The sequence below is a fragment of the Pithys albifrons genome, chromosome 3 (genome assembly GCF_047495875.1).
Source record: "Pithys albifrons albifrons isolate INPA30051 chromosome 3, PitAlb_v1, whole genome shotgun sequence".
NCBI lineage: Eukaryota > Metazoa > Chordata > Aves > Passeriformes > Thamnophilidae > Pithys > Pithys albifrons.
This window is the reverse complement of record NC_092460.1, coordinates 14699609-14725734: the sequence shown is the minus strand read 5'-3', so window position 1 is coordinate 14725734 and position 26126 is coordinate 14699609. Positions and strand designations below refer to the sequence as shown.

General features: G+C 41.4%; 1 protein-coding gene across 3 annotated transcripts in view; it reads right to left on the bottom strand.

The window, feature by feature from the left end:
- PRKCD (protein kinase C delta) overlaps positions 1-26126 on the bottom strand; it is a 63851-nt gene that overhangs the window by 23532 nt on the left and 14193 nt on the right. For 2 of the 3 annotated variants that reach the window (XM_071550557.1, XM_071550560.1), the window contains exons 2-3: positions 5145-5276; positions 909-1108 (exon numbers count right to left, since the gene is read on the bottom strand). In XM_071550557.1, coding sequence (XP_071406658.1) covers positions 909-1108; positions 5145-5256 — 312 coding nt within the window. In that variant the 5' untranslated portion in view covers positions 5257-5276. Of the gene's footprint in view, positions 1-908; positions 1109-5144; positions 5277-24158; positions 24214-26126 lie in introns of all 3 variants that reach the window. The other variant, XM_071550559.1, reaches the window with a different exon arrangement.

The following is a 26126-nucleotide window of genomic DNA, read 5'->3' as shown; positions in this document are numbered from 1 at the left end:
CCAAGTCATGACAGGTTGTACAGAGAAAGTTTAATACTGATGTGTCCTGGATCCAAACTAGCGTGGCCAGCAGGCCCAGGGCAGTGACCCTGCCCCTGCACTCTGCCTTGGGGAGGCCACACCTTGAGTGTTGTGTCCAGTTCTGGGCCCCTCAGTTCAGGAAAGAGATTGAGGGGCTGGAGCGGGGCCAGAGAAGAGCAACGAGGCTGGAGAAGGGACTGGAGCACAAGTGCTGTGGGGAGAGGCTGAGGGAGCTGGGGGTGTTTAGCCTGGAGAAGAGGAGGCTCAGAGGTGACCTCAGCACTGTCTAGAACTACCTGAAGGGAAGTTCTGGCCAGGTGGGGGTTGGTCTCTTCTCCCAGGCACTCAGCAATAGGACAAGGGGGCACGGGCTCAAGCTCTGCCAGGGGAAATTGAAGTTGGAGAGCAGAAAAAAATTCTTTGCAGAGAGAGTGCTCAGGCATTGGAATGGGCTGCCCAGAGAGGGGGTGGATTCCCCATCCCTGGAGGTTTTTAAACTGAGATTGGCCGTGGCACTGAGTGCCATGATCTGGTAAAGGGACTGGAGTTGGACCAAGGGTTGGACTTGATGATCTTGGAGGTCTTTTTCAACCCAATCGATTCTATGATTCTATGTCTATGTAGTACCTGTTATATGGATAATAAGCAGAGGATTTCAGGCCACCGAATTGGCTAAAACTGATCACTATTATTTTTTTACTCTTCTGAATAATTATTTTTGTCTCAGAATTCAAAGTAAGGTGTGGAAAAAATCCAAGTGTAACAGGTGAATCCAAACCAATGAGATCCTACTGACCTAGGAAAATCCATAAGCCCTTTCAAGTTTAAACAGTATATGGCATTCACTCAGCTTGAAAGACATTTGGAGAATGAATCTTTTCTCTTACCCAGAATTCTGCTTTGCCATTGCCTTTCTTGCACCTCTCTGCCAGCACCGACACACCCACAGTCACCTCCGACAGAGGCTCTTCTGCCGCCTTCATCAGCACGATCTGGATCACCCGGCCCTCGTAAATGTGGGCATCGAAAGTCGATTTCCATTCTGGATACATGGTAGGTTTCCTCTGAACCAGAGTTTTTCCTCTCTCTGAAAGCCACAAAAACAAAAAGGACAAAAATTGTAAAATCACATAATGTATACCTAGTACTTAAACTCAACAAAACAAAAGAGAAAATATTTGTACTGACACTAAAGCAAACTTACGACTTCTTTTACTGTGAATGGGACAAAGTTTAAACATTCAGTTCAAATGTTCATGACTTGGAAGGCAAATCTCCCCCATGCAAAGGCAGTGAAGGTGTTAACAAGCAAGCAGAGACCAGGAGGGACAAATCCCACTATGGAATTTCAGAAGCCGGTTTAGTCAGTCACAACTGGAGAGGGAATATTTTCATGGCTCCATTCTGGTATAAATCATAGTGAATACCTACTGCTTTAAGAAAAATTAAGATACATCTTACACTGACCCAGTTTAAATTGAAACCAGTGTCTGAGAGATGAAAGGCTTCACATTTCATTAATTTATTTCCAAGTTATTGAATACAAGTGAAATGTTGGGATGTCACTCTCCTTGACATTGTACTCTGCCTGTACTTTTTAAAGGATATTTCAGGGCCTTATCTGCCCTCTGTAGCACATGCAGACCTTGTGCCATTAAGGAATAAGAAAAAAGCTGCAACAACCTCAAAAAAGTAGTCTTTTTTTTTGTCACATTTACCCAGTCTCCATAGGAACATCTCAGCAGATTGGTTTGTTAGGAGCTTTCCAGTACTTCACTGTTCTTATTAGATGAATTTTTTTCCTTTTTGCCAATAAAGGTTTGACTGGATGACCCTTGAAATCCCTTTCAAATCTGTATTCTGTGCTTCTAATGCACAGCTTCAGCCTCCCTTGCTACCTGTTAAGCCAATTTCTCCCTCTCCTTACTTCAGGCAGAGAAAACAGCCAGTGACTGCACAATCTGTAACAAACTTTAGCATATATCTAGATCAAGCTTAGTCCCATCAACACATTCAAAATGATGTTGCCTCCCAAGGAACCACGTCCAGTTCTTCACTGTGACTCTGGCACACAAATTCCACCTCTCAGTTTTCCTCTGTGATTTGCTGCCAAGCCAGTTATTCTCCATTTGTGTGGTAGTAAATGAATATTTACTATATTCTGCACTATTTCTGCTATTTATCAAGATCATTTGTTGCAATAGAAGTGCTTTCTAAGTGCTTTTCCAGCTCTGAATGATCCATTTGTTGTTATGATAGCAAGGCAGTAGAAAAGCAGATTAAATAGTTGGTCCCTTCCCCAGGAAGCTGCAGCGTGATCTGTTAGATCCTTAGTATTTTAAAATCTTCCTGGAAACTCAAGGCAAAGTCAGTGTTCATTCATTAACAGCTTGCAGGATGACTCCACTCAGTTGTGCTGAGCTCTGCAAACAAGTGTAGGAATTGTGTCCTTGTACTGCTTTATTAGGGAATTCCTGCCAACAGCAGCACTGCAAATCACAGCTTGGCCAGCAGAGCTGAGCTGTCTGCCAAAGGACATTCCCAAATGCTCAGAAATGGCCACCTGAGGATCAGCTCCATTGCAAAGCAAACTCGAGCAAAATTTTTCCTCTACTCAGTCAAAAGTTTTCTCTTGAATTTGGGGAAAAAAAGCAGACAGAAAAACCTCAAATCCTTCACAGTGCAAAACAAATTCCAGAGCCCCATACTATAGAAACATTTGAAAATATTAACACAGAATCACAGAATTGTTTAGATTGGAAAAGAGCATTAAGATCATTAAGCCCAAACATTAACCCAGCACTGCCAAGGCCACCACTAAACCATGTCCCCAGGTGCCACAGGTACACATCTTTTTAAATCTCCCCAGGGATGGGGACCCCACTGCTTCCCTGGACAGCCTGTTCCACTGCTTGACAACCCTTCCACTGAGACATTTGCCCCAGTATCCAATATAAACCTCCCATGGCACAACTTGAGGCCATTTCTTCTCGGCCTGTCACTTGTTACTTGGGAGAAGTAACAAGTGCCTCATCTGACCACAACCTTCTTTCAGGGATTTGCAGAGAAGAAGAAGGTCCCCCCTGAGCCTCCCTCTCTCCAGGCTGAGCCCTCCCAGCTCCCTCAGCTGCTCCTCATCAGACTTGTGCTCCAGACCCTTCCCCAGCTCCACTGCCCTTCTCTGGACATGCTCCAGCCCCTCAATGTCCTCGTTGTTGTGAGGGATCCAAAACTGAAGGCAGGATTCAAGGTGCAGCCTTACCAGTGCCCAGTGCAGGGGGACAATCACTTTCCTGTTTATGGTGGGAATACACAAGGCAGAATTTAGACAATATCAGGATGGACAATCAAGGCAAGGGGGGATTAAAGGCAGGCTCTGCACAGCAAGGCTTTTACACTCGCCTACTTTTTGGATTGCTAAGGCCAGACCCCTTCATCCAAAAGGCACATTTCAGGAGGCAACCCTGGGAACAGGAGAAACTGCGCCTATTTGCAGAACCTTTAACAATAGTTCAGGTTTTGCAGAAATAGCAGCAGTTTGTAGAAGAGTTGGTGATACTCTTTGTAAGATTCTTAGGTGGATAGAAAACTATTTCAGTCCATTCACAGGACTCTCTATTCCCATGTCCCAGTTAAGATCTGCTTTGATCAGTCACTGTCTAAATCTTTACCCTACATAAAACAAAGAAGGCGTCTGAATTACTGGCAACAACTTCCAGCCTTGCCATGCTGCTTTAGCAATTAAAATCCTACTAATCCAGATTTGTCATGGATCACACTGCCTGCCTGCAAATGAACAGTTAAGTGTTCAGCAAACAACAGCCTGTAAGAACACTGTTCCTACCCCTCCTGCGTTCAGGCCTCCTTTGCTTCTCTGCTAAAGCTCCTGGCTCCAAAACATGTCACATGTTTGCAAACTGGCTTAGTGCCTAATCATTAGGCAATACGATTTCCTTCTTCCTATACAATAAGCTTTTCCTTGATCATGTTTCAGCAGGCAAATCCAACAAAAAGCTACTCCAGATCTTGTCACACTGACAACAGAAGCATCAGATTGTTTTCCTGATTACCCCACTAGTTAGTGCTCCAAGGTTCACTGTACTCGTGTCCCCCATTTTTTTAGTACCTCTAAAACACATGCAAACAGAGAGGGGAAATGTTGGACAATTCTGCTTTTCAAAAGCTGGGAAAAATAAAAGAAAAAGGTGGGTTTATTTAGATCACTTTCATTTCTCTATACATTCTGGCAACTACAACACCTTCAACACCATTTCTTCAGAGGTTCTCCCAACAGATAAGGAAACTGCTTCTTTGGAGCTTAATGCATTTGCCTGATGACAACACTTTCTGGAAAGGGCACCATGCCTTGTATTTAGAATTTAAATGCAGCTTTTACTGCCAGCAATAAGGGGAAAGACCAATCACATTGTGAGGAAGAAGAAAATTCACCCTTTCCTGCATTCTTTGATGTTTTGTGAAGCCCTAGAGCCATACTGCAGGATTAAACTGCTGCAGTCTAACCCAGGACAGCAATTCCCTTTTGTCCTGTTTGGCTAAAGTGGTATTCCAGCCAAATGTCACAAAATATTATAAATCTTTGGACCAGTTTCTGTAAAGATGAGGTCTTTGAAGGCTGGGGAAGAGGGAGGTGTTAAAAAGACCTTTGGTGCAAGTCACTTCAAGCAAACAATTCTGTCAAAGCCTCAGTTAAGTTTGGCACTTGCAGAGCTGGAGAGGACATTGCTTTATTTAACATTTGCAAATCTTGGTCATGCAAAATTCACAACTCACCCTAACCCATGCCAAAGTGACTTTTCACCTGCTTCCCCACTTATATGGTGAATAGTTGTATGTTGATGTTGAAGTAAGAAATTAGAACTCTTAGACATTACCCTACCAAGTGCTGAGCAATCTGGCTGCAGGACAAGAAAGCATTAATAAAAAAGCCTTGTTTTAAAGTGAAGGTAAAGAAAACAGCCATTGTTATTTCTCCTATTCTGAAAAAAAAGTTCATGTTTAAGTGCTTGGCATGACACTCACTACCATTCACAGAGTAAGAAGGATCAGAGTGTTTCCCAAAATCTTATTCATATTCAGGAAAGCATTCCCATTTGTAAGCTCACCTGTAGTCAATGCTTCCTTCATCTTGATAGCACAGAAAGGCTGTAGCTCTCCTTGATTCTGCACAGGTCCCAGCTCAAAGGAGTTGAAAGATATCCGTAAAAAGGGGGCCATTGCTCACAGCAACACACAACCTAAGTGGAAAGAAAGAAATAAATGCCATAGAATGAAAGACCTGTTGTGAGACTTGTGGGAAAGGGACACACATTGCTCAGCATCCACCAGAGCTTCTGCTGAAGCTCCAATCACAGGGCTTCTATTCCAGCACTGCTTTCAGGTGGCAGTGAACTCATCCTAGGAAGCCTCCACAGCTAGAGATGCAACCTGTTGGCAAACCAGGCAAAGAGAAGAGGGAGAGAGAGAAAAATCTCCAGCACTACTTTGTCACCTGTTTTAAACTGTCACAAATCAAAACAATTCAAACACCTGCAACCTTTAAGTCAGCAAAAAGGTGTTTCTCTGCAGTTTCCCCTCATTCTTAAGAGCCTCTGAACTTACAGCAATTTCAGTTTACAACTCACAGCACCTTCAGCAACAGAGTTAGCTTGTATGTCAATACTGTTGTGTGAAGCAAAAATTTCTTATTCAAAGGGTAAGAGAAAAGAGCCATCTGATAGCAAGGCAGTGCTAGTGCCATCAGAGAATGACGGTGCAAGGGAAGGAGTGATTAGGAGAAAGGAGTTAACAAGGTAACAGGAAGAGATGATGGAAAAAAAATAAAGATTGAAACTGGGCTGAGCTGGCCTTTTGACTGTAGATTGTTAACCAGCTTGGGCAGGCAGCACTAGGAAGAACACTGCAAGCAATCCTGCATGTGCCAGCATTTTTTTAATGCACACACATCGACCTGAGAAACAATTAACATTCCTCTTCTATCTCTTAAGGCCTGTATATGCAGTCATTGAGATAAAAGACTGAAATGAAGACTCTTCACAGCAAACCAGCATTTGCACATCACACACTCTCCTCAGGAGGAACCATTTACAATAAATGGAAACATTTTATGACCAACATTTACTGAGCTAGCTTTTATTAACTGACTGCTTCCCCACCTTCTTTTCTGTAGAGTAAGACAGAGTCAGAAAACAGATTAGGATTACTTGGCACTGCTGCTCATCCCACTGAAGAACTGAAAGCCACGACTGTAATTCACATTCACCCAGACGGTCACCCAGACTCACAATAAAGCAACAGTCCTCCCACACTAATCCACTGGTTCTGGCAGCTTGGGGGACCATTTGCTGAGACTGGAGATTGAGATGACCTAACAAAGAAAGAAAAACTGACAGCTTTTGTAAAAATGAACAACTACCATTTGATAGCTCACTTTCACAAATGCAACGTAGGCACAATGCTCATTAAGAGTTTTAATGAGGAACATATTTTAGCTGTCCAAGGGGCTCGCTGTGTTCAGAGCTACTCCCAAGAGATCAGCTACAGAACTTGCCAATATCAGATCATGCATCATTACTACTCAACATGGATGTAAAAGAAACCAGATTTCATCCTTGTTCACCTCTGGGAAGCAGCTCTAAGACTCGGTTAAGCCATAGGTAGAAACAAGCTGGGTAGGTCAGTGTGTAGCTCCCACTGGAAAGTTTATGTGACAGAATCATAGGATTGCAGGATAACTCTGGCTGGAAGGAACAGCCCAGCTGGAAGTCACAATTTCCAGTAAGCCTGAGACTATACTAACAAAAAATTGGAAAACACTGACAAAGCTAAACTAAGAATTGCACTGATTTCACTCAGCCCATCTGACTCAAGCCAGTGCTAGTCCTGAAACAGAACAAAAGGCTTTGCAATTTAGTTCTTTAACTCCAGATGAACAGATACAAGAGAAACAGGTACAAGGCATATGCAATTTGAATAATCCCACGATCTTTCTCATTTCTGATGGCCAAATACACATGAAGGCCACATTTCCAACTCTGCTTCATAGATTTGAATATAGTTATTTGTTCTGGTTTCACTGTAATTGGCTTCAGTGCATCTCAACTGCTCATGTCTCTCAGGAATGCCACACACAAGCAATTCAGCAGTTATGAAAAACATCAGTATCCCAGAGTTTCTGACAATGTTCAAAGTCCAAGGGCATAGTGAAAACCAGAAGATAACTTTGCTTTTACATTTAACAACAGCTTAGGAATAATAACAATAATAAACCCACAACAAACTCAACAGCTACCTGTTCTTGCCATGTTTTTCTACACTTACACATTATGCTTTTTTCACAGAGGTAGAGATCTTAAATGTCTGCATGAAAACTCTCATTATATGTCAGAGACTATACTGTGACACAGGGAGGTGAAGTGAGAAAGGAGGGTTTGAATTTGCTCCTCAGATTATTTTCCAACCCTTGTCTTCCTAAGATACTCAGCGAGAGAGCTGACAAGTATCAGTTGTGTTGCTGTAAACAAAAACATACCCCACTAAAACTGTTTTTGGCAGAGAAACTCGGTGAAAGAGATTGATTTTAATTCAACAAAGTTTCTCAAAATCCCTGCTGAATACCCTCATCCAAAAGTGTTCTCACTGTCATTTGAAAAGCAGAAACACAAAGCAATACACAGGCTTTGCTGGTTGCACTTCAGACAAGAGTCCCCCTCCAGTCTCCACAACTAGCACAGAAGTGACAGCACAAGCACTGACTCTTGCTTTAAGAGCTGTATTTGCCAAGAACTGAAATTGCTATAAAATACCAGCTATGAATCAAGAGGTATTTTTCAATCTACTCATACAATCTGCACTGCAGCTATGAAGTATTTAAGACAAACTGTTTTCCCTGAAGGGCAAGATTTTATCCAAACCAAATGGTGGAAAAACAGAGACCAGAGCTCCAGGAGTATTGCTGTTCTAAATGACAGGTTCAATGTCTCAAGCAGCTCCAAAGCTATGTGATATCTGAAAAAACCTATGGGAAAAATCTTCCAACAACATTATTCTATATCAAGTACATGGTGATGGCCACATTCTTTTGGAGCTCACCATCAGAGGCTGTCCAGCATAATGTTCATTTTGTCAAGGTTTCCTGATCTGCTCTATTGCCAGCTAAACCCTCATTCTGGGATAGATTCTGCAAGATCCACAGAATTTTCTGTGCAGCTTTAAAATTGAGAGCTTTTGCCTATTTTAATGTGGAAAGAAAATCAACAGTGTTAGTATCAACTACAGAATGAGAGGAGAAAATGGAAACATCTTCACATCATTGATGTCAACACCTGTTGGATGAACAAATGCTCTGTTTTCACATGGATGTAATACACAGTTTTAAAGAAATCTTCAAAGCAAATTAAAATTCTAAATATTCCAAGGAGAATTTTATCAAGATTTGCCAGTGCAAAATTCACATTAGATTAAAAATCTCCATGCAGACTAAAGGGACAAAAGGTAAATTCTGTAGTTTCTCTCCTTCCAAAGGTGCCAACAGCAATTAGGGACTCGCTCTGCAACTCAAGGCAGCACTTGCCAGAGTTCAGTTATTGCTGTAATTCTGCCTTCTTATAAACAGTGAGGGGAAACCAGCTCTATCACAAACCAGAAACAAAGACACGGTTGGAACTTTTACTCAAAGCAGTGCATCATCTGGAGGAAAAGCAGTGGATCATGTGGAGGAAGTGCTGACACTGGTTGACAACAGAGCACTGAAGAGAAAGAAACCTAATGGGCCCAAACAGAGCACAGACTGTTCCATCGTTGATATGGAACATATAACCAAGAAAAATACAACTGAGAAAACTCCCCTGCTGATTTGTGCCTCTGATTTCTTTGTAGTGGTCTGTAAAACATTTTGCAAATGGATGTAAAGCTGCACAAAACTTGGTTGTAATAATGCCAAGGTCATGGGTCCAATCCCCTGTACAGGCTACTGATTTAAGAGTTGGACTCGATGATCCTTGTGGGTCCCTTCCAACTCAGAACAGTCTGTGATTCTGTGATCATAGAAGAAATCTCAGTATGATAGACACATCATGGCTTTTCCATTCTGTCTCCTGGACCTGCTCTGGGTGGCATGAAATGCTGAATTCCTGCTTGGCTCCCTGCTGGGGCTGCTCCCAAGGCCACAGGAAGGCTTTGAGAAGCACCAACACTGGTAGGCAGCACCTCTCATAGCTGACCAATTGGTGTTCTTCCCTGAAAAGATGCAGCAGTAACTTTTTTAAGATGCGAAAATAGAGTTTCTGACTTGCAGGTATCTTTTTTTCATAGAAACATAGAATCGATTGTGTTGGAAAAGACCTCTGAGATCATCAAGTCCAACCCTTGGTCCAATTCCACTCCCTTTACCAGATCATGGGACTCGGGGTCATCTCCAATCTCAGTTTAAAAACCTCCAGGGATGGGGAATCCACCCCCTCTCTGGGCAGCCCATTCCAATGCCTGAGCACTCTCTCTGCAAAGAATTTTTTTCTGCTCTCCAACTTCAATTTCCCCTGGCAGAGCTTGAGCCCGTGCCCCCTTGTCTTATTGTTGAGTGCCTGGGAGAAGAGACCAACCCCCACCTGGCCAGAACTTCCCTTCAGGGAGTTCCAGACAGTGCTGAGGTCACCTCTGAGCCTCCTCTTCTCCAGGCTAAACACCCCCAGCTCCCTCAGCCTCTCCCCACAGCACTTGTGCTCCAGTCCCTTCTCCAGCCTCATTGCTCTTCTCTGGCCCTGCTCCAGCACCTCAATAAGGGTCTCCTGTCCACTGTTCTGACAGTGGACAAGTGTTCAAGAAAGACAGCAGCAAATTACTGCCCAACTTTCTAGCCCCACAGCACTTCCAAACATGTGAACAGGATCCTCCTTCCTCTTTGAGTACAGCCTACAAAGGGGATTATGCTACTTGCATGGCAATAATACAAGAAAAGCCTGCAAGGCTTTCAGCAGGTTCTGTTGCATGCCCTGGCCTCTATTTGATGCTCTGCAGGTAGAAGTCAATCTAAAAATGAAGTCCTTTGAAAAGAAACTCATTATATTTGCTGTTATGAACAATCCAATCAACTACAATTTCTGCAGCAATACTTCCAAACAGCTTATTTTCGTAGATATTTCTAAACAATTACACAACAGGACTATGAAAAGTGAAAAAGGATGACAAAAAATTTAACACCACAATTCAGTTTACTTGCCATTAAACTTACTGCCCATGAATTTTTTTTCTGGTTCATAATTTCAGAATGACAATTCTCTACACTAAATTCTAGTGTAAATTATGCAAGTTTGGGGGTTTATTTGTACTATCTAAAATAAAAAAAAAAGACAAAGTAGAGTGGCTCATAGGGTCCTATGCCTAGTTTGGAAAAAATGTAGTTACCATTTCCTTCCCTTCCTCCCCCAAGTATTTTCTTTCAAATACTTCTGCTTTTGTTGGGTTAGGCCAAGGCCAGAAACAGAAACAATTACATAATAAAATCTGTCACTGTGTTGCAACAGTCTGGAGAAGAATCCATCTAGATAAGCCATGTAGCAATGGATGTTCCTTGGTTTCAGCCCACTTGGCCAGAAGCACAGACAATTCCAAGTTTCCCTACCTTTTCTGCATTCTCAGCAGTCCCCAAACTGCCCAAATTTGTGGCTGCTGTCTAAATTGTCTAAATTTCCCCAATACCCTCAAGGCAAAAAAAAAAAAGACTGATACTTTCCCTTATCATTATGACGACAAACTCCTCTAAATGTGAGCTCCAGAAACCTTTATCTGAACAGGCCAATTCTTTCAATCCTGGCAGTGCAAACTCCTGGGAAGCCCAAGGGGATGGCAAAGTGCAGGCAAGAGAGAGCTCAAGCAGACCTGATGTTGTGGAGGTTTTTGGAAGATGTGCAGCCCAATTTATTTGACCATATAACAACATACAAGTAGCTCAGTAACAACACTTGACTGTTCTTGAAATGGTTTCCAGTATGCTGAGGAAGACAAATGTGGGTTTTACACTAAAATCAGTAAGTTGGGGAAATTCTTGACACTGAAAGAGGCAGCAGCACAGGCTGTCACACAGCACTTGCTGCAAGATAAAACCAGCATTTTACACTCAATGTCCTTTTTTTGCCAAGGAAAAAAGAACATTTGGAGAAACAAAGTTGGCTTTTCCAATATTCCACAACCACTACTTGGTGGGAAGAAGAGGGAAGTACTGTCAGCTGTTTCTTCCTTAGAAGTGCATAAGAAATTGTCATTTAATTTTTTTTTTTTTAAGTCTCAAGTTCTCCTTCCTCTGTGAACACACAAGACTAAACATGAAAATACTACAAGGCCACTGTTTGTCACCATTGCCAAAACCAAGCTTGAAACAAAAGTGCAAATGAATCCTCTTTGTTAACTTTAGACATTAAAAACATGCCAGAGAAGCAGCACTGTCTGAAGCTCAAAGACTTTGTTCATTATTTCTGATAGCACAAGCTGATAACATTCATTAAGCAGCAGCTGCAACAACATGGAAGGATTAATACAACAGGGCTGGCTGGCCAGATCCTCATGAAACTCTAGGTGAGTGAAAATTTCATTAATATCAAATCACACTGTGAAATGGGAGCATGTCCAAAATATTTAGATAGAAGGCAAGCCATGGTTTTTCTCTCATCATCATCCATGCATGATTTAGGCCTAATTAGTATGCAGGGGGTGTTTTTTCTTTGACATGGGGAGTAAGTAGAGTTTAAAAGGTTTTTTCTTTAATTAAATAACACAATCCCTCCTGAATGAGGAGGAAAAAACCTATGAGGTGAAAGGGATGAAGTTACACCTCTTTTCCCCTGTGATAACACACCTTGTAGCCAAGCTCTGTGCCAGGTCTGGCTGTGTGTCACTAAAGAGAGCACTGGAGATTTCTCGAGTTGGAGTCCCTGACGAGCTCTCAGCTCCCACTTCCCCAATAATGGTCAAGAAATTTGTCAGTATTTAGTCAGCATGACTAAATTACAAAACTATACATCAAGTTTATCATGTGAATACAAGTTTTCCAAAGGAAGCAGCCATTCTGCAAAAGGCTTCAGACTTTTTTGTAATAATTAGTACACTAGGAACGCTGAGCTATTCACAACTGTCAGAAGCGCCAAACCAAAGGAAAATAGCCAAAGAAAATCCAATATTTGGTACAGTAACTGTTTAGGTACCACCATAATCAAGCAGACAGGGATCCACCTTCAGGCATATTCCAGTAGCATCCTTTAACAGAGGAGTTACACAGCAAGCTCATCCTCCACCTCACTCTTGATGAGTACTTTTATTTAGGATTCATTATAGCATTTTCCAGCCTTTCAGTACCTCAAGGAGCTTTAAGCGAGCAGGAGAGGGACTTGGACAAGGGTTTGGGGAGACAGGACAAGGAGGAATGGCTTCCCACTGACAGAGGGCAGGGTTAGATGGGATACTGTGAGGGTGGGGAGCCACTGAACAGGTTGCCCCGAGAAGCTGTGGATGATCCAACTCTGGAAGTGTCCAAGGCCAGGCTGGATGAAACTCTGAGCAACCTGGTCTAGTGGAAGGTGTCCCAGCCCATGGGGCAATGGGGTTGGAACTGGATTATCTTTAAGGTCCCTTTCAATGCAAACTCGTCTAGAATTCCACAATTTTCTTCTCAATTATAAGCTTCCCAGAAACTGGGAATATTTCTCAGAAAGAATAATATAAAATGCCAACAACATATTTTCAAACCAAACAGAAAACACTGCCTTTTTCTTCAAAACACTGGAGGGGTTTTGTGTTCGTTTTTTTTTCTTTTTTTTTTTTTTATTTTCCACTGAATTTCCTTCATGCCCAAAAAGCTAAATACCATAAAGACAGTATGCTAATCACAGCTTAAGAAAAAAAAGATTTGCAATGTGTCTTATTTTAAATGTACTGGGTTAATGTCTCTATATGCATCATGAAGAGGCAAAAAATGGAAATAGAGAAACTAGACATTCAACAGAAATATAAAAATGCCTTCTAAAACATTCCAATAAGAAAACAATTTTATTTTGCACTTTTGAAAACATTAGCAGACTATGCAGTCTAAGTACCTCTCAGAGAGCACAAGCCTCCAAGCCAGAAATTTATCCTACTGCCAGCACTATGACCTAATCCTCCAAGTATCTGGAAAACTAGAATACTCATTAGCTGAGAGAACTATATCATCATTCATACATGCTGGAAATCTGCTGCTCAGATAACCTCATCAGAGGGAACACAGCTCAGTCCATGGGTATGTGCGTTTGATCAAGACTTTTAAACTAAAAGGACATGAGTTGTGAACCAAAACTTTTGCACATTAACCGTGCATTGAGTTGGAGGAACAGATCTGGTCACCCTTCTGACTGCACCTGGAATTACTGGGGCTGTTTGGTTGGGGGGTTTGAGATGCTCTTTGTCCCTCAGGACCACAAACATACCCAGTCATTTCAGTCAGACATCTCAGGCTGGGACAGCTGGGGCTGCACAGCCTGGAGAAGGGAAGGCTGTGTGGAGACCTCACAGCACCTTCCAGGCTATGAAGGGAAGTTGGAGAGGGACTGTCATGGGCTGTGACAGGACAGAGAGTAATGGATTCAAACTGAAAGGGGAAATTTAGGTTGGATATGCGGAAGAAATTGTTTACTGTGAGGGTTTAGGTTTTGACATTGTAAGAAGTGCTGTGGATTGGGTGCTGCCAAAAACAGCCTCTGGCCACCTTCCAGAAATGCAATTCCTACTACTCGAAGGGCTCACACTTCTGGAGTATGAGTGCAGATCAAATTAATAAATCTGTATTGTCTGCCATGGCTTTTTTGCAGCTTCCACTCCAGTGCGCATCCTATGAAAAACTGAAGAATCATTTAAAAATGAGACATTTGGTTTTTATATGCAAAGCACCACACACAGAGTAATATAAACCACACACTCAAGAACTTCACTTTGCAACGCTGCAAGTCAGCATCTGTTTTGTTACTTTGTTGGGTCATTTCATGAAAACACTGATAAACAAGATATAATCTCGTTACTTGTCCTAAAATACTTCCAGGAAAACTTAAGCAACAAACTTCCCAAGGTACCTATAGATTACCCAAAAAGCAAAGATAAACTCTTTGATTACAATTGTACTCTTTTGTGCCAGTTAATCCACGGAAGCAACAGAGTATTCAATGACTTTCCTACAGACAAGCTTTCCTGACTCATTATGGCCTATCACTTTCTCCATCACTAAATGGATAAATGAGTTAAAATCTTGGTAATTTTCCCTGCACCTTCCAGTTATTTCTGACTTTTCTGCTGCACATTTCTTTTGCCATAGAAGTGCTTTTTTACAATAATTTTTACAGCAGTATTTTCATGATCACAAGCTGCTGTCACCTCCAGTATCCTGTCCTGACTGGGAAGCACAGCATTAGGACATGTCATATCTGTTAGACCATTCAGATTAAAAGGATGGTGTATGGCTGCTACTGGCACAGAACAACTCAAGAGGAAACCAACCAGCTGGACACTCCAATTCATCTAAGGCAATAGCACACACCATGGGCACAAAGCTCTTCCCAATCTTTCCAGGGCAATCCCAGTTTTAAAGAGGCAAGTGATGGAGTGAAGCCCACAGGAACCAAAATTCTTTAGTAGTTCCAAATGCAAATGTTCCCACTTGCAATTACAGAAGATCTTAGCTCTCAGCATGGAAAGACTGCATGACCCCAGGCAGCCGAGTGGGAAATTCTCTTTCCACATGGTGGAACTAGTTTGAGTAGATCTACCCTTAATGGTCTGCCCATCCTGCCTCCAAATCTTTCCTCTGTGTATCAGTGCTATCCACACTGCCTCCATTCTTTCCCTCACTGAATGCCAAGAGGCTTTCACGCTGTTTACTCTGCAGATGGTTAATTATAATTACCCATTAGGGATTTTGTGTGTCAGAAACGCCTTTCCTGTGCCCTCTGCCCACACAGCCCAGCACCCAAACACTACCAGGAGCTCTGCTGGTGTCACCCCAAGCCACAGCCTGAAAGGTTCCTTTCTGCTTTATGGTTTAGAGCACTGAGCACTGCCCAGGCCACAGGATGATGTTGGCTTTTCCCCACTGGTCTGGATATTTGCTCCCACTAAACACTTTAAGTACATAAATCCTGCTCTAATACAGCTTTTTCCATGTTAGCAATTACTGCTGAACCCACAGACATATTCTGTGACCAAGACTGAGAGGCAATTCACACAAATAGGAAGAGGGAAATAGATGCGCATAACCCACTTCTTACAAAAAAGTTAGTCCACATCTTGGATAATTTGAGAGTCCCCAGTACTGAGTAAACAGAAGTTAAATCAACTTTGGTCCAATGAATTTCAACTCTGTGGGAAGGAGCTGCAGACAGTTACACTTCAAGCCTTTGATACATAATCCCACTCTGCCTCTCTGGGAATATGAAAAAAAAATAAAAGTATTTACTCAGATCTGAAATCCAGATACATTGAAAAATGTATCGGCTTGTGTTGTGAAGACCTTAATTAAAAAGCAGCTTGGTAAATATAATTTTTATGCTCCTCTAATGTATCTCCTTGCCCAAAATGCATTTTTCCAAGTAGAGCACTAATGTTTTCTTAACTGCTCTAAAACTAAATCCACTTCTGAAAATAAAGCTATGAAGCCTATTTCTGACAGAAAATGTCAGAATTATAAAAATCAGCACTTAGAATTCATCTGAGATGTGAAAGGAGAAAAGAACCTCATGATTCTCTTACAGCTGTGAGTGCCCTCCATTCATCTAAGATGAGTCCTGGGAAACTGCATCTGCTGAGATGTGCAAATACATAAGATACACACAAAGATCTGATAGACCAAGGAGGAAGAATCTTCATAATCACCTCCTCTCATTAACATTTTATTTCACTGAAGGGCTAGGGTTTTTTTCAGTTTTAAAAAGGTATGAGAAAAATATTGCATAAAGCAATCATGGTATTCAACATGTACTCATTGAATATGTTTAAATTTGATATAATCTTGACTACCAAACATATACAAATACTTATAGCAGCTGCCTGGACAAAAGGCAAAATTAAACTTCCATATCTACTTGTCTAAGTGAAACTGAGGAAAAAGTATCCAATACTGTTGATTTAAACCCTGTATGTCATGCAGTGTTTGCTCAGTGGTTCTGTAGAACTATTTCCCTTACTTTGTTTGGATTATAGTTGAGTATTTAAAAAAATGGCATTTTAAGTAACAACGTACACATCTCAAGTAAATGATACAAGTCTGATCAAGTTGTTCTCGTTTCCTTTTCCAGAAGGAGAGTTAAAAAGGAAAATGGAGAATAAACCCTGGGTTGTTCACTTCAGACATTACCCACAAAAACTATGCAGAAAACTCTAGAACAAGGCCTGCATCTGCCCTGGGACAAAAGGACACTTAGAAAATAAAACAAGAGCTTCTCAAAGAAGAAATAGGAAAAAATGGTGACTATTCTCTCACTGCAAGTAACATTTTTCTAGCAAAGACATTCATTTACAATGGAAGAAAGACATCCATTTGGTGTAAGAAAATGAAGACAAATTGAAAACAGTTCCTTTAAAAAATGGTGCCAATCATATTCTTATCAACTCACATTAACGCACTGAGTTAATATTCCAGCAAATTGGATTTGTATCTTGACCTTTCTCCAAATGCTTGATGTAAAATGCAAGGCTCAGTGCTGTGTAGCTAAACAGCAGCAGATTTGTGCAAATTTGGACCCCAGGAGTTAGAAGAGTTTAAATCCCCAGTTATTCTGGACTTTGTTAAAATTTCCCAGCGTTGCTGCCTCTGAAAGATTCAGCTATAACAAGTAACAAGTAGATGTGAGATGTTCTTCAGCTTCACTTTGAATCTCTGAACATAAAATGAAAGTAGAAGCACTTCAAGCATTAATCTGTGCTATTGCATAACACAAAAGCAGTTTAGGAGACTCAAACAGGACTAGGGCAGAGCTGTCTCCACAGTCACTGTTTGTAACTTCCAACACCATGTTGAAATTTAGGACAAGCAAGTACAATAAACTCTGCCTACAGAAGAGAAAACACTGTTCAGTTTGGTTTTTCTTGTCAGTAAATATTTTCTGGCTCTTGCTTAATTCAGAATAAACTTTCAGTATGCTACACAAAGGAAGCATTAATTTCTGTTCTCCAAACAGCAATTGGTGGGATTCTCTAAACAATTTACAGTTTCAACTTTAAAAGACACTTAAATTTTTTCCAGCATCTTCCAGTGAAGCAACATAAGCTACATAAAGAAATAGTTATTCCAGGCACTTGTATGAAGTTCAGTGGAACACAGTATTGCATTTAATGATCTTGGAATGAGAAAGTCAGAAGAACAAGGTTCAGGCTTGTGGCCCCTTCACTGCTGACCTTGTGCCTCTGCTCCTTTTTATTATCACCACCTACCCACTAGAAAGTGAAGGTGACCCAATGGTTAGAGACAGGCTTGTCTGACAGTAACAAGACAGCATCATATCTAAGGATTATACTCTAAAGTCTTAAAAGTTTTACTCTTTCTTTCAAAAACAATCAATAGAAGAGTCAATATTACACTTTAAGCAAGGGGTCAGGCTGCCCAGTTACAGGCTCCTAAAAGCCACTCTACCCACTTCTGAGGCATTGTATTACTGAGCTTATATCCAGAACTTTTCATCCTGACCCCCACAGCAAGGGCAATCAACAGTCTTCCTGTCATTTTGGAAAGGTGCATTACGCATGCTGGTTAATTAATTTGCTTCCATGATCAGACAGGGGAGAGGGCTCTGAGGATTCCTCCTTGATGTGAGTCATTCTCATGGAAACTCCCAACTTCCTCACTTACTCATGGACCAAGAACCAAGAGTGCTGAGTAAGTACACAGCTCAGAACTGCACAGACAGGTAATCTGCCATTACAAATACTTACTAAAACTCTCTTTCCAAATCCTTTTTCCAATCTAAAACAGTATCACCAAACTTAATATCCAAGGGGCATCTCAAGCAGTTTGTAACTATCTGCTCACCTTTGAGATATGTATTTATAATATTATAAGAATAACTTTTTTTCCCCCAAAATTTTTTCCTTTCAAGAGCCTTGCAACAAGTGAGATGTTGGGATCGACCAAAAGGACAATTTGTTGAAGAGCTGAAGGGCAAATAAGCATAACTGCATTTCAGTTTGGGATGACAAGACCATAGGCCAGGCTTGAGAGATGTTAGTAGCACCTTAAGTGACAAGTTGGGCAGTTAAATGCCTCCCTGACATCCGATCCCGTCAGATCTCGGAAGCTAAGCAGGGTCAGCCCCGGATTAGTACTTCGATGGGAGACCTCCTGGGAAATGCCGGGTGCTGTAGGTTCTAGTCCTGAGGACTTCACTGGCACTGTCCAAGCTCGCTCGGCCATGCCAGATGAACCTCAGGACTTAAACGGTGGGGCCAGTTCTGCGCACGCTGTGCCTCACCTAAAGACCACTGTGCAGGCTGGAAGAGCACACCCACGTGGGGACAGCCCTTCCCAGGTCTTCGTTCGCGAAGTTTGGCCATACATACAAGTGACAAGTTCTCAGTTGATATCTTACACAGTGCCAAGGGAAACCCATTTATCCTACAAAACTCTCACCCTGAAAAACCCCTATAATAAATAATACCATGTAAAACAAGCTAAATACAAGGAATGATGGTGTATGGAAATACCCAGAGAAGGGAAAAAAGAGAACTGAAAATCGAAAGATGAAATTTATTTTATCCTATTCTCTTCCTGGCTTATTAACCAGGATTAGCAAAGTAACATTTTAGCAAGACTTTTGTATATTATCTACTCAACTACCTGGCTAGAAAGACAGTCCAAAGACAGTCGTAACTCAGAAGAGACAAATGGCAAAACCAGGCTTAAAATATGCTCATTTTTTATCCACTGCCTTACACACAAGTGAGGAATCATTTGGGTAGAAGTTTTACAGCAGCTCGAAACACTGAGGAATGCTACATTTGAGGTGCTTTACTTTTCCTCCTGATGCCAATGCCCAGCTCGCCTTAGTTGCAGGAGGCACTTCCCAAACTGGAAACAAGTGGCATTCTTTCAGGTTTCAGCATTCCTTGGACTCACTACAAACGATGACTGAAACCCTATTTTCACATCCAAAAATTTAAAAAGAATGGGGAGAAATGACACAGCAGCAACTGGTGACTTCTGCTTGGACAGGAAGGGGTGTTAGTAACCATAAAGGTAGACAAGGTCCCAAGCTGAACTGTACTGTTTTCCTTTGATCTTGAATGCACTATGACCCTGAGAAACCCTTTAACTTCTCTGTTCCTTTGCTCTAATAAAAAAATACATATCCTTGAGAAAGTGCTTTAGTTATGAAGAGTCATGACACAAACTGTAATATTAAAAATAGAACTTGTTAACACCAATTCCCAACTCAATTCCGAACAAGTGGCTCGTGTTTACAGATGAAAGCAAAATTACTTGGGCTGAATTAATCCTACAAATAACAGATACACGGAAGAGCCCGTATTTTAAAACCTGCACTGTCAATCACAGCTGTGTCTGCAGAACACACATCACAATCATCTAACTGGTGCAGGAACAGCACATAGAGAGCAGTAACCTCTGGTTTCTTCGTGGCATTAACCAGCTGTCAAAATACAGTTCAGCTCCATGGGAACACACCAAACATTCCCAGCCACTCTGCCTAGAAGTTTACAAACACTCCATAAATAATGCCTAAGCATCTAACAGGAGAGAGACTCAAGCATGACATCGAGGGCCAACAGTTTGGCGAGTTGCAAAATACAACTAAAACTCACCAAGTAGAGCCAACTATAGCTCCTGAAGAACTCAGAATTGTTTCCTCTTAGGTATCTAACAGGTGAAATAAATGTTTTGGACCACATGGTGTGCAGAGAGGAGTCAGTAAAAGCCAAACTATAGCGCAAAGAGAAGAGACCTAGATCTGGAACAAATTACTCAACCCAAAAGCATTAAGAGTTTAGAGAACTGAATGACAACTGTATCCTGTGGGAGAGAAAGATGGAGAGGAACTTTAAAATTATTACTTTTGTTGTGAGCTTCCACCTGTGTATTAATCATCCACAGGACAGACCTTGATGGGCTGGAATGGGGATATAGACAGCACATGAAAGTTTTTTTCTCCTCCAGAAAATTAGCAGTTTGTAGATACAGAGTTGTGGATTATCAGAGATTTTAGTCAGTTTATGCCTTTTTTTTTTTTTAATGACAAACTTTATTAAGTATATTTAGCAGAATTCTTTTCCTCTCATCACTTCTCAGTTAGCTCCTATCACTGCTGGAGTGGTTTAATCCCTTTTTTGGCATAGCTTACAGACATAAACATTCCTGCTCAAACAAACTATGGGAATATATCGGAACACACAGTTTACTAAAAAAAAAGTAGCAAAGAAGAAAGAACAACACCATGAGTGGACTGATGCGATACTGAAAATTTTAGGCTGAAAATTCCTAATTTCAAGACCTAGGAATTCTGTAGTCTGGAGAAAAAATTAGTGGTGCTACAACTTGGGAACCAAGCACTCCACAGTTTAAGGGAATAAATAGCTCATGTCTAAGAGCTTGGACCATACAGGATTGCCAACTTAATTTCTCATGCTGCTCCTTTGAGGTGGCAGCATCCTTGACAGGATGCATTTCAGGGACCACAACTAGCCATTTCAGTTGAGTTCCTAAATAAATATGTATCTTTTGAGGAGGAGGCATATGCCAAAACACACACCAAGGAACAGACAGGATGGATACAACAGCCCTGACTAGAATCCCAGCTCCTCAGCAGGGGCAGCAAAACCCAGCTGTATCACCTTTAAGCTTAAGGACTGCAGTGATGGGCCATTCCTGCTGCACTAAGGGAGATGAAGGAAAGGGTTGGTCCTGTGCTGCAGAGACAGGGAAAGCCCCAAAGAGCTGGGCTGAGATGCCACCACAACCACCTTCCTGGTACCAGCCAGGCCAACTTCACTGTCCTCTGAGCCAGCAGGCACCAAACCACGTCTGTGTTGGCAGCCCTGGCAATCTGCAGCTCCAGGCTGGGATCAGCTTCTCCAAGGGCAATGTCTTGCAGCCTTCCAGCCCTACAGAAATCCCAAACCCAGAGGAGGTGCTTTTTTTTTCTTCATTTTCTTCTTCACAGTTGTTCAAATGAACGAATGGAGAAGCTGATCTTTGCCTTTCATCAATCACACCCTGGCTACAAGAGGCTACACATGGGACCCTTCCCTGGGCAGCCTTGCTCCTGGATTCGTTCCCAAGCTCCAGAACACAAATCCATCAATTCTGAAAGCGTTTTTAAGAAGGGGGAAATAAACTATGATTTTAAAATATAAATAATAATAATGGCAATAATAAAATCATCAAACCAACAGATCACATTTGCTATGGCCCAAACTTTTACAAAGACTTAACATTTCTGGAACTTGAAGCTGATTTAAGTAACTTAACTGACCCTGTCTTTATGCTGAACACATTTTCTATGCAACCCACAGCACCAGATTTTTAAAAGAAAAGCTTAAATTTAAAGGTTCACAGTACTCCCATGGAGGACTGTGCCAGTTGCTGAGGCAAGGTCAAGTTTAGATTTTTCAGAGCCCAGCACTTGGATGTTTCACAGTGCCACTGAAAACACATTTGGGGGGAGGAAAAGTTACAATAAAACTCTGTAAGGTTGAAGATTTTGTGGAGGATGTGAGGAATATCATGGACAGTCATTCTTCTTACATTTGTAGTCTGTTGCTCAAACAGGAATTTTGCATGGCCAAGTTAACTTCAGCAGCAGTTAATCTTTTCAGCTCATTTTCCATAAATGCTCCATTTCAAGACATTACTCAAGGTTTTTTTCTTCCCTCTTCTCCCCCCTCCTTTTTGGTTTGTTTTTCTTATCATGAGGGCAGCTGGTTTTGTTGGTTTATTTTTTTTTAGAAGGAACAAAACACAGCTATTTCCAGGGGTTTTTTTAATCTTCCACTGGGTGCTGATCATTATTTGACCTATGGAAATTCATTAGAAGGATCACTGGCTCATTTCCAAACTATAGTTCCTCTTTTGCTAGGAAGCTGCAGGATGGTGCTGTCTGAGAAAACACTGAGCAACTTCTCTGGAAGCTGACCAACACTTAATTGTGCCTATTCCACATGCATTATTTGAATATCAAATTAAAATGTCAGTGTGGCATCAGAAAGATAAAGCTCCATCTGAATACACGCAGTTTAACCTGTGTAAGCCCATATTTCTTTCAGATTGCTCCTCTTCCTTGAAAATCCATTTCTGATCGATAGGCAGGAAAAAGATGTAATGCAGGAGCAGTGAACAGGTGGTTCCCATGCTCTGTGTACTTATGTACACAACTACAAATTAAATTATGATCTCTGTCACCCAAATGACTCATTCAAAACAGCAATTACAGCCTGTGCCATGCACTACAGGCATGGCTGCTGACAAACTCCACTGAGTTGCTCAACCTCCCTGACTGGTAGCTGTGCTTTCGGTTACTTACAAGTACGTCTAATTTTAATCACCACATTGAATTTCCACAGACTCTGCAGGTTTTCTGCCTCAAAGGGACAGAGAAGCTTTTAGACTTCACCTCCCCAAAATTCAGCTCTGTTATAGAACATGGCTATAAATCACCTGCAATGTACTTCAGAGACATAGGTATAGCTAAAAACAAAATATGAGATTAGTATCTTAAACAGATGAGAATGTTCTACTTCTCTTATAAAATCCTCCCTCCTTTAAAGTGAAAAGAATTCCATCTCCACGACACTGTGAAACTACCCTGAAAAAGCTTGACTTAAACACAAACACAATACAATGGACAAGAAAACTACTGAGGTGCTGGAGCAGGGCCAGAGAAGAGCAACGAGGCTGGAGACGGGACTGGAGCACAAGTGCTGTGGGGAGAGGCTGAGGGAGCTGGGGGTGTTTAGCCTGGAGAAGAGGAGGCTCAGAGGTGACCTCAGCACTGTCTGGAACTCCCTGAAGGGAAGTTCTGGCCAGGTGGGGGTTGGTCTCTTCTCCCAGGCACTCAGCAATAGGACAAGGGGGCATGGGCTCAAGCTCTGCCAGGGGAAATTGAAGTTGGAGAGCAGAAAAAGATTCTTTGCAGACAGAGTGCTCAGGCATTGGAATGGGCTGCCCAGAGAGGGGTGGATTCCCCATCCCTGGAGGTTTTTCAACTGAGATTGGCCATGGCATTGAGTGCCATGATTTGGTAAAGGGACTGGAGTTGGACCAAGGGTTGGACTTGATGATCTTGGAGGTCTTTTCCAACTCAATTGATTCTATGATTCTATCTTCAGAACAGTTTAAGCAAATTAAAAAAAAATTAGAAATAAGATCCTATTCCCACAGAATTAAAGGATGGAAACAACACCACCAAACAAAATCTTCCTCCTGTCTTTACACATTTAAGAAAGCTACCAAATAACTAACAGATTGCCTCAGTTCCATTTTGCATATAAATCTTCATTTGAGCACTTTCCAACATTTCATAAACTCATTTTTTCTGGCTGGCAGTGGGAGACAGGGCAGAGACACAGTGTCTAGAACTGGCATGATTTAGGCCCTGCAAGTCCTTCCAGCATGTAACAAAATAAAATGATCTGTCCTACCAAAGGACAGGGCAAAACTTCCATCCCACTGTATTCCCTGCTCCCAGTTACCTTCTTAGGCAATTATCTTTCCTTCCACGTGGAAAATTGGCAGCTTGCCACTTCAAACAGCTCCATAGTAAACAAAAGTGTCTGCCAAGAGCACTTGCCTGTCATACCTGTCTTTCATACTTGGCAAGGATTTCATTCTGTCTTCTAAACCTCTTGGATATGGCCTGTAACTACACTTAGAGAAGACAGAAACAGTCACATCATCACAACAGGATCTGGGATTTTTCCTTGAATATACAAGGCAGGCAATGAGTAATGTGTTAACCCAACAAGTCACCAAGTTTGTCTGTCTTAGGAAGCCCAGCACAATAATCTGTGTTTCCCACCAGTCTGTGGTACAGCCTAACCACAAAAATCTAACTCTATTAACCCTAATTTAAACAATAAAATGCAAAAGAAATATTTTGCAGACTCACTGTTTATTCCTTTTCCTGATTTTTCAATGGTAGTATCTTCCCAGATGCAGGTTATCTAGAAGAAAACTCAAGTAAGTTTTAAGCCCCAGGCTGTGGCAAATCTAAATCACAGTGACCAAGTCTTTCAGGAAGCAGACGCAGTGTTTGCACCTGCCAGGAAATAACAGCAGATAAATGAGAGAAACTGAGAAGAATCCATCTAAATGAGTCTCATAGCCTGAATAATTTTCCTGCTTCTCCAGATAAACTGGGCAGAGCCACAGGGGACAGCAAATGTAAATGGAGCAGCAATCAAACTGAAAGGCATGATCCTCATTCTCCTGAGAACTCACACCAAAGTCAAGAATAATTATCTGAATCCTACACAAGGCTCTTGGCAAGGAGACACAAACTTCTTGCAATTGCTACAGTTTTTCACATTTAAACACCCTGAACTCAGACAGTAACTTGAATATGAACGGCAGACACCAAGTCAAGGTGCAGACAAGAGAGCTGCCCTTATGTTTCAGATGAAGAATCACCAGGAATCTTCTCCTTGTTCACAAAGAGCCAGCTTGGAGGCAGAAAGCAAAATTATTAAAGCTGTGTCTTTGTAGATAAGTTAGGATTTAGCAATAAATATAACTCCACCAAATGAAGTAAAGTCCATGTGTGTTTCACTAATCTAACAAAGACCTTCTTCAATTTGATTCCATGAAAAGTTATATTAGCCTCTGAAAATAACCAGTATTTGAGTGTTTCCAGAGGCACCAAGGGAAAATAAATCCCAAACCAAACAAAAACCAGAAAATGAGGATCAAAGCACAGAGTAAAGCCTCAGCCACCAAACTCTGGAGCCATAACAAAGGCTTTATAATCTAAAAAAGATTACAGGGTTGCCATTTGAGAGTGTTTCTGAGAGTGAGAGATAAATGAGAACATGGTAAAGGTCCAAAATACACCAGCTGAATAAAACCCAATCTGTTCCATTTTCCAAGACAACACTCTGCCCTGTGGGCTTTACTAGAAGCAGCACAGTGAGTGTAGCCAATTCTTCCGTGAACAGGAAAACCTCAGCCCTGTATATCAATGGCAAGAAGAGCCAAAGAGTGTAACAAAGACTCTTTCAAACACGGGGAAAATCTAACTAAGAAGAACAAATCAGCTACTGTCCAAGAACCAAAACATTCAAGGCCTAACCTATTTCCAAAGGTGGAGTTTTACAGGAACATATGGCTTTATTTGTATAACCTTACACTTCTCACTAATGTCATATCAGCTCTTCCAAAGTATCTCACTAAATAAAACAAGCAGGAACTCTGAGAGACTCAGAGCAAAGAGCAGAATTGCTTGACCACAGTACAACTGGCCTGAATTTTACAGTGAGTTTCCACCACTGTTGATTTTACAAAGCATTTTGAAAGGGAAAACCCCCCAACCATAAGCACCTGCTGACTGCAACTCTGTCCCACCCTCCTGCACCGCCTGCTACTGAGCAAACGCCCAGGGGGAAGGTTAGCACCAAACTTAAAAAATAAATGAAAAATCTTTTCAGTTGTTCCTTTGAAGAGATTCAGACAAGCAAATTAATTACTGTGACAGACCCTGAAAACATCTGATTGCAAACTGCTGAAGACTTGACAGCAACACAATGGATTTTGTACAGAACTAAAAAGTAGGAAAAACACCCAAATAATCCCATTCTTTTAGGATGACTGAGACACTTACTTTTGAGCAAAACATATTTTACTACATCCCACGTTTTCTTCTCTGGAATTTTACCATCCATTTCTAAATAAACTAAACACTAAAGTTTAACACATTTTCAGAGACCAGCAATTTGTTTTTTCTCCAAAACATGGTAAACCCAGCAGTTTCCAGAAATTAAGAATACAGAAAGATGACTTAATGACTGATCTCAGAAATTCATTAAGTTGCAGGATAATGTTTCCTTAGTATTACCTTTGGAATTGGTTATTTGTTTTAAAA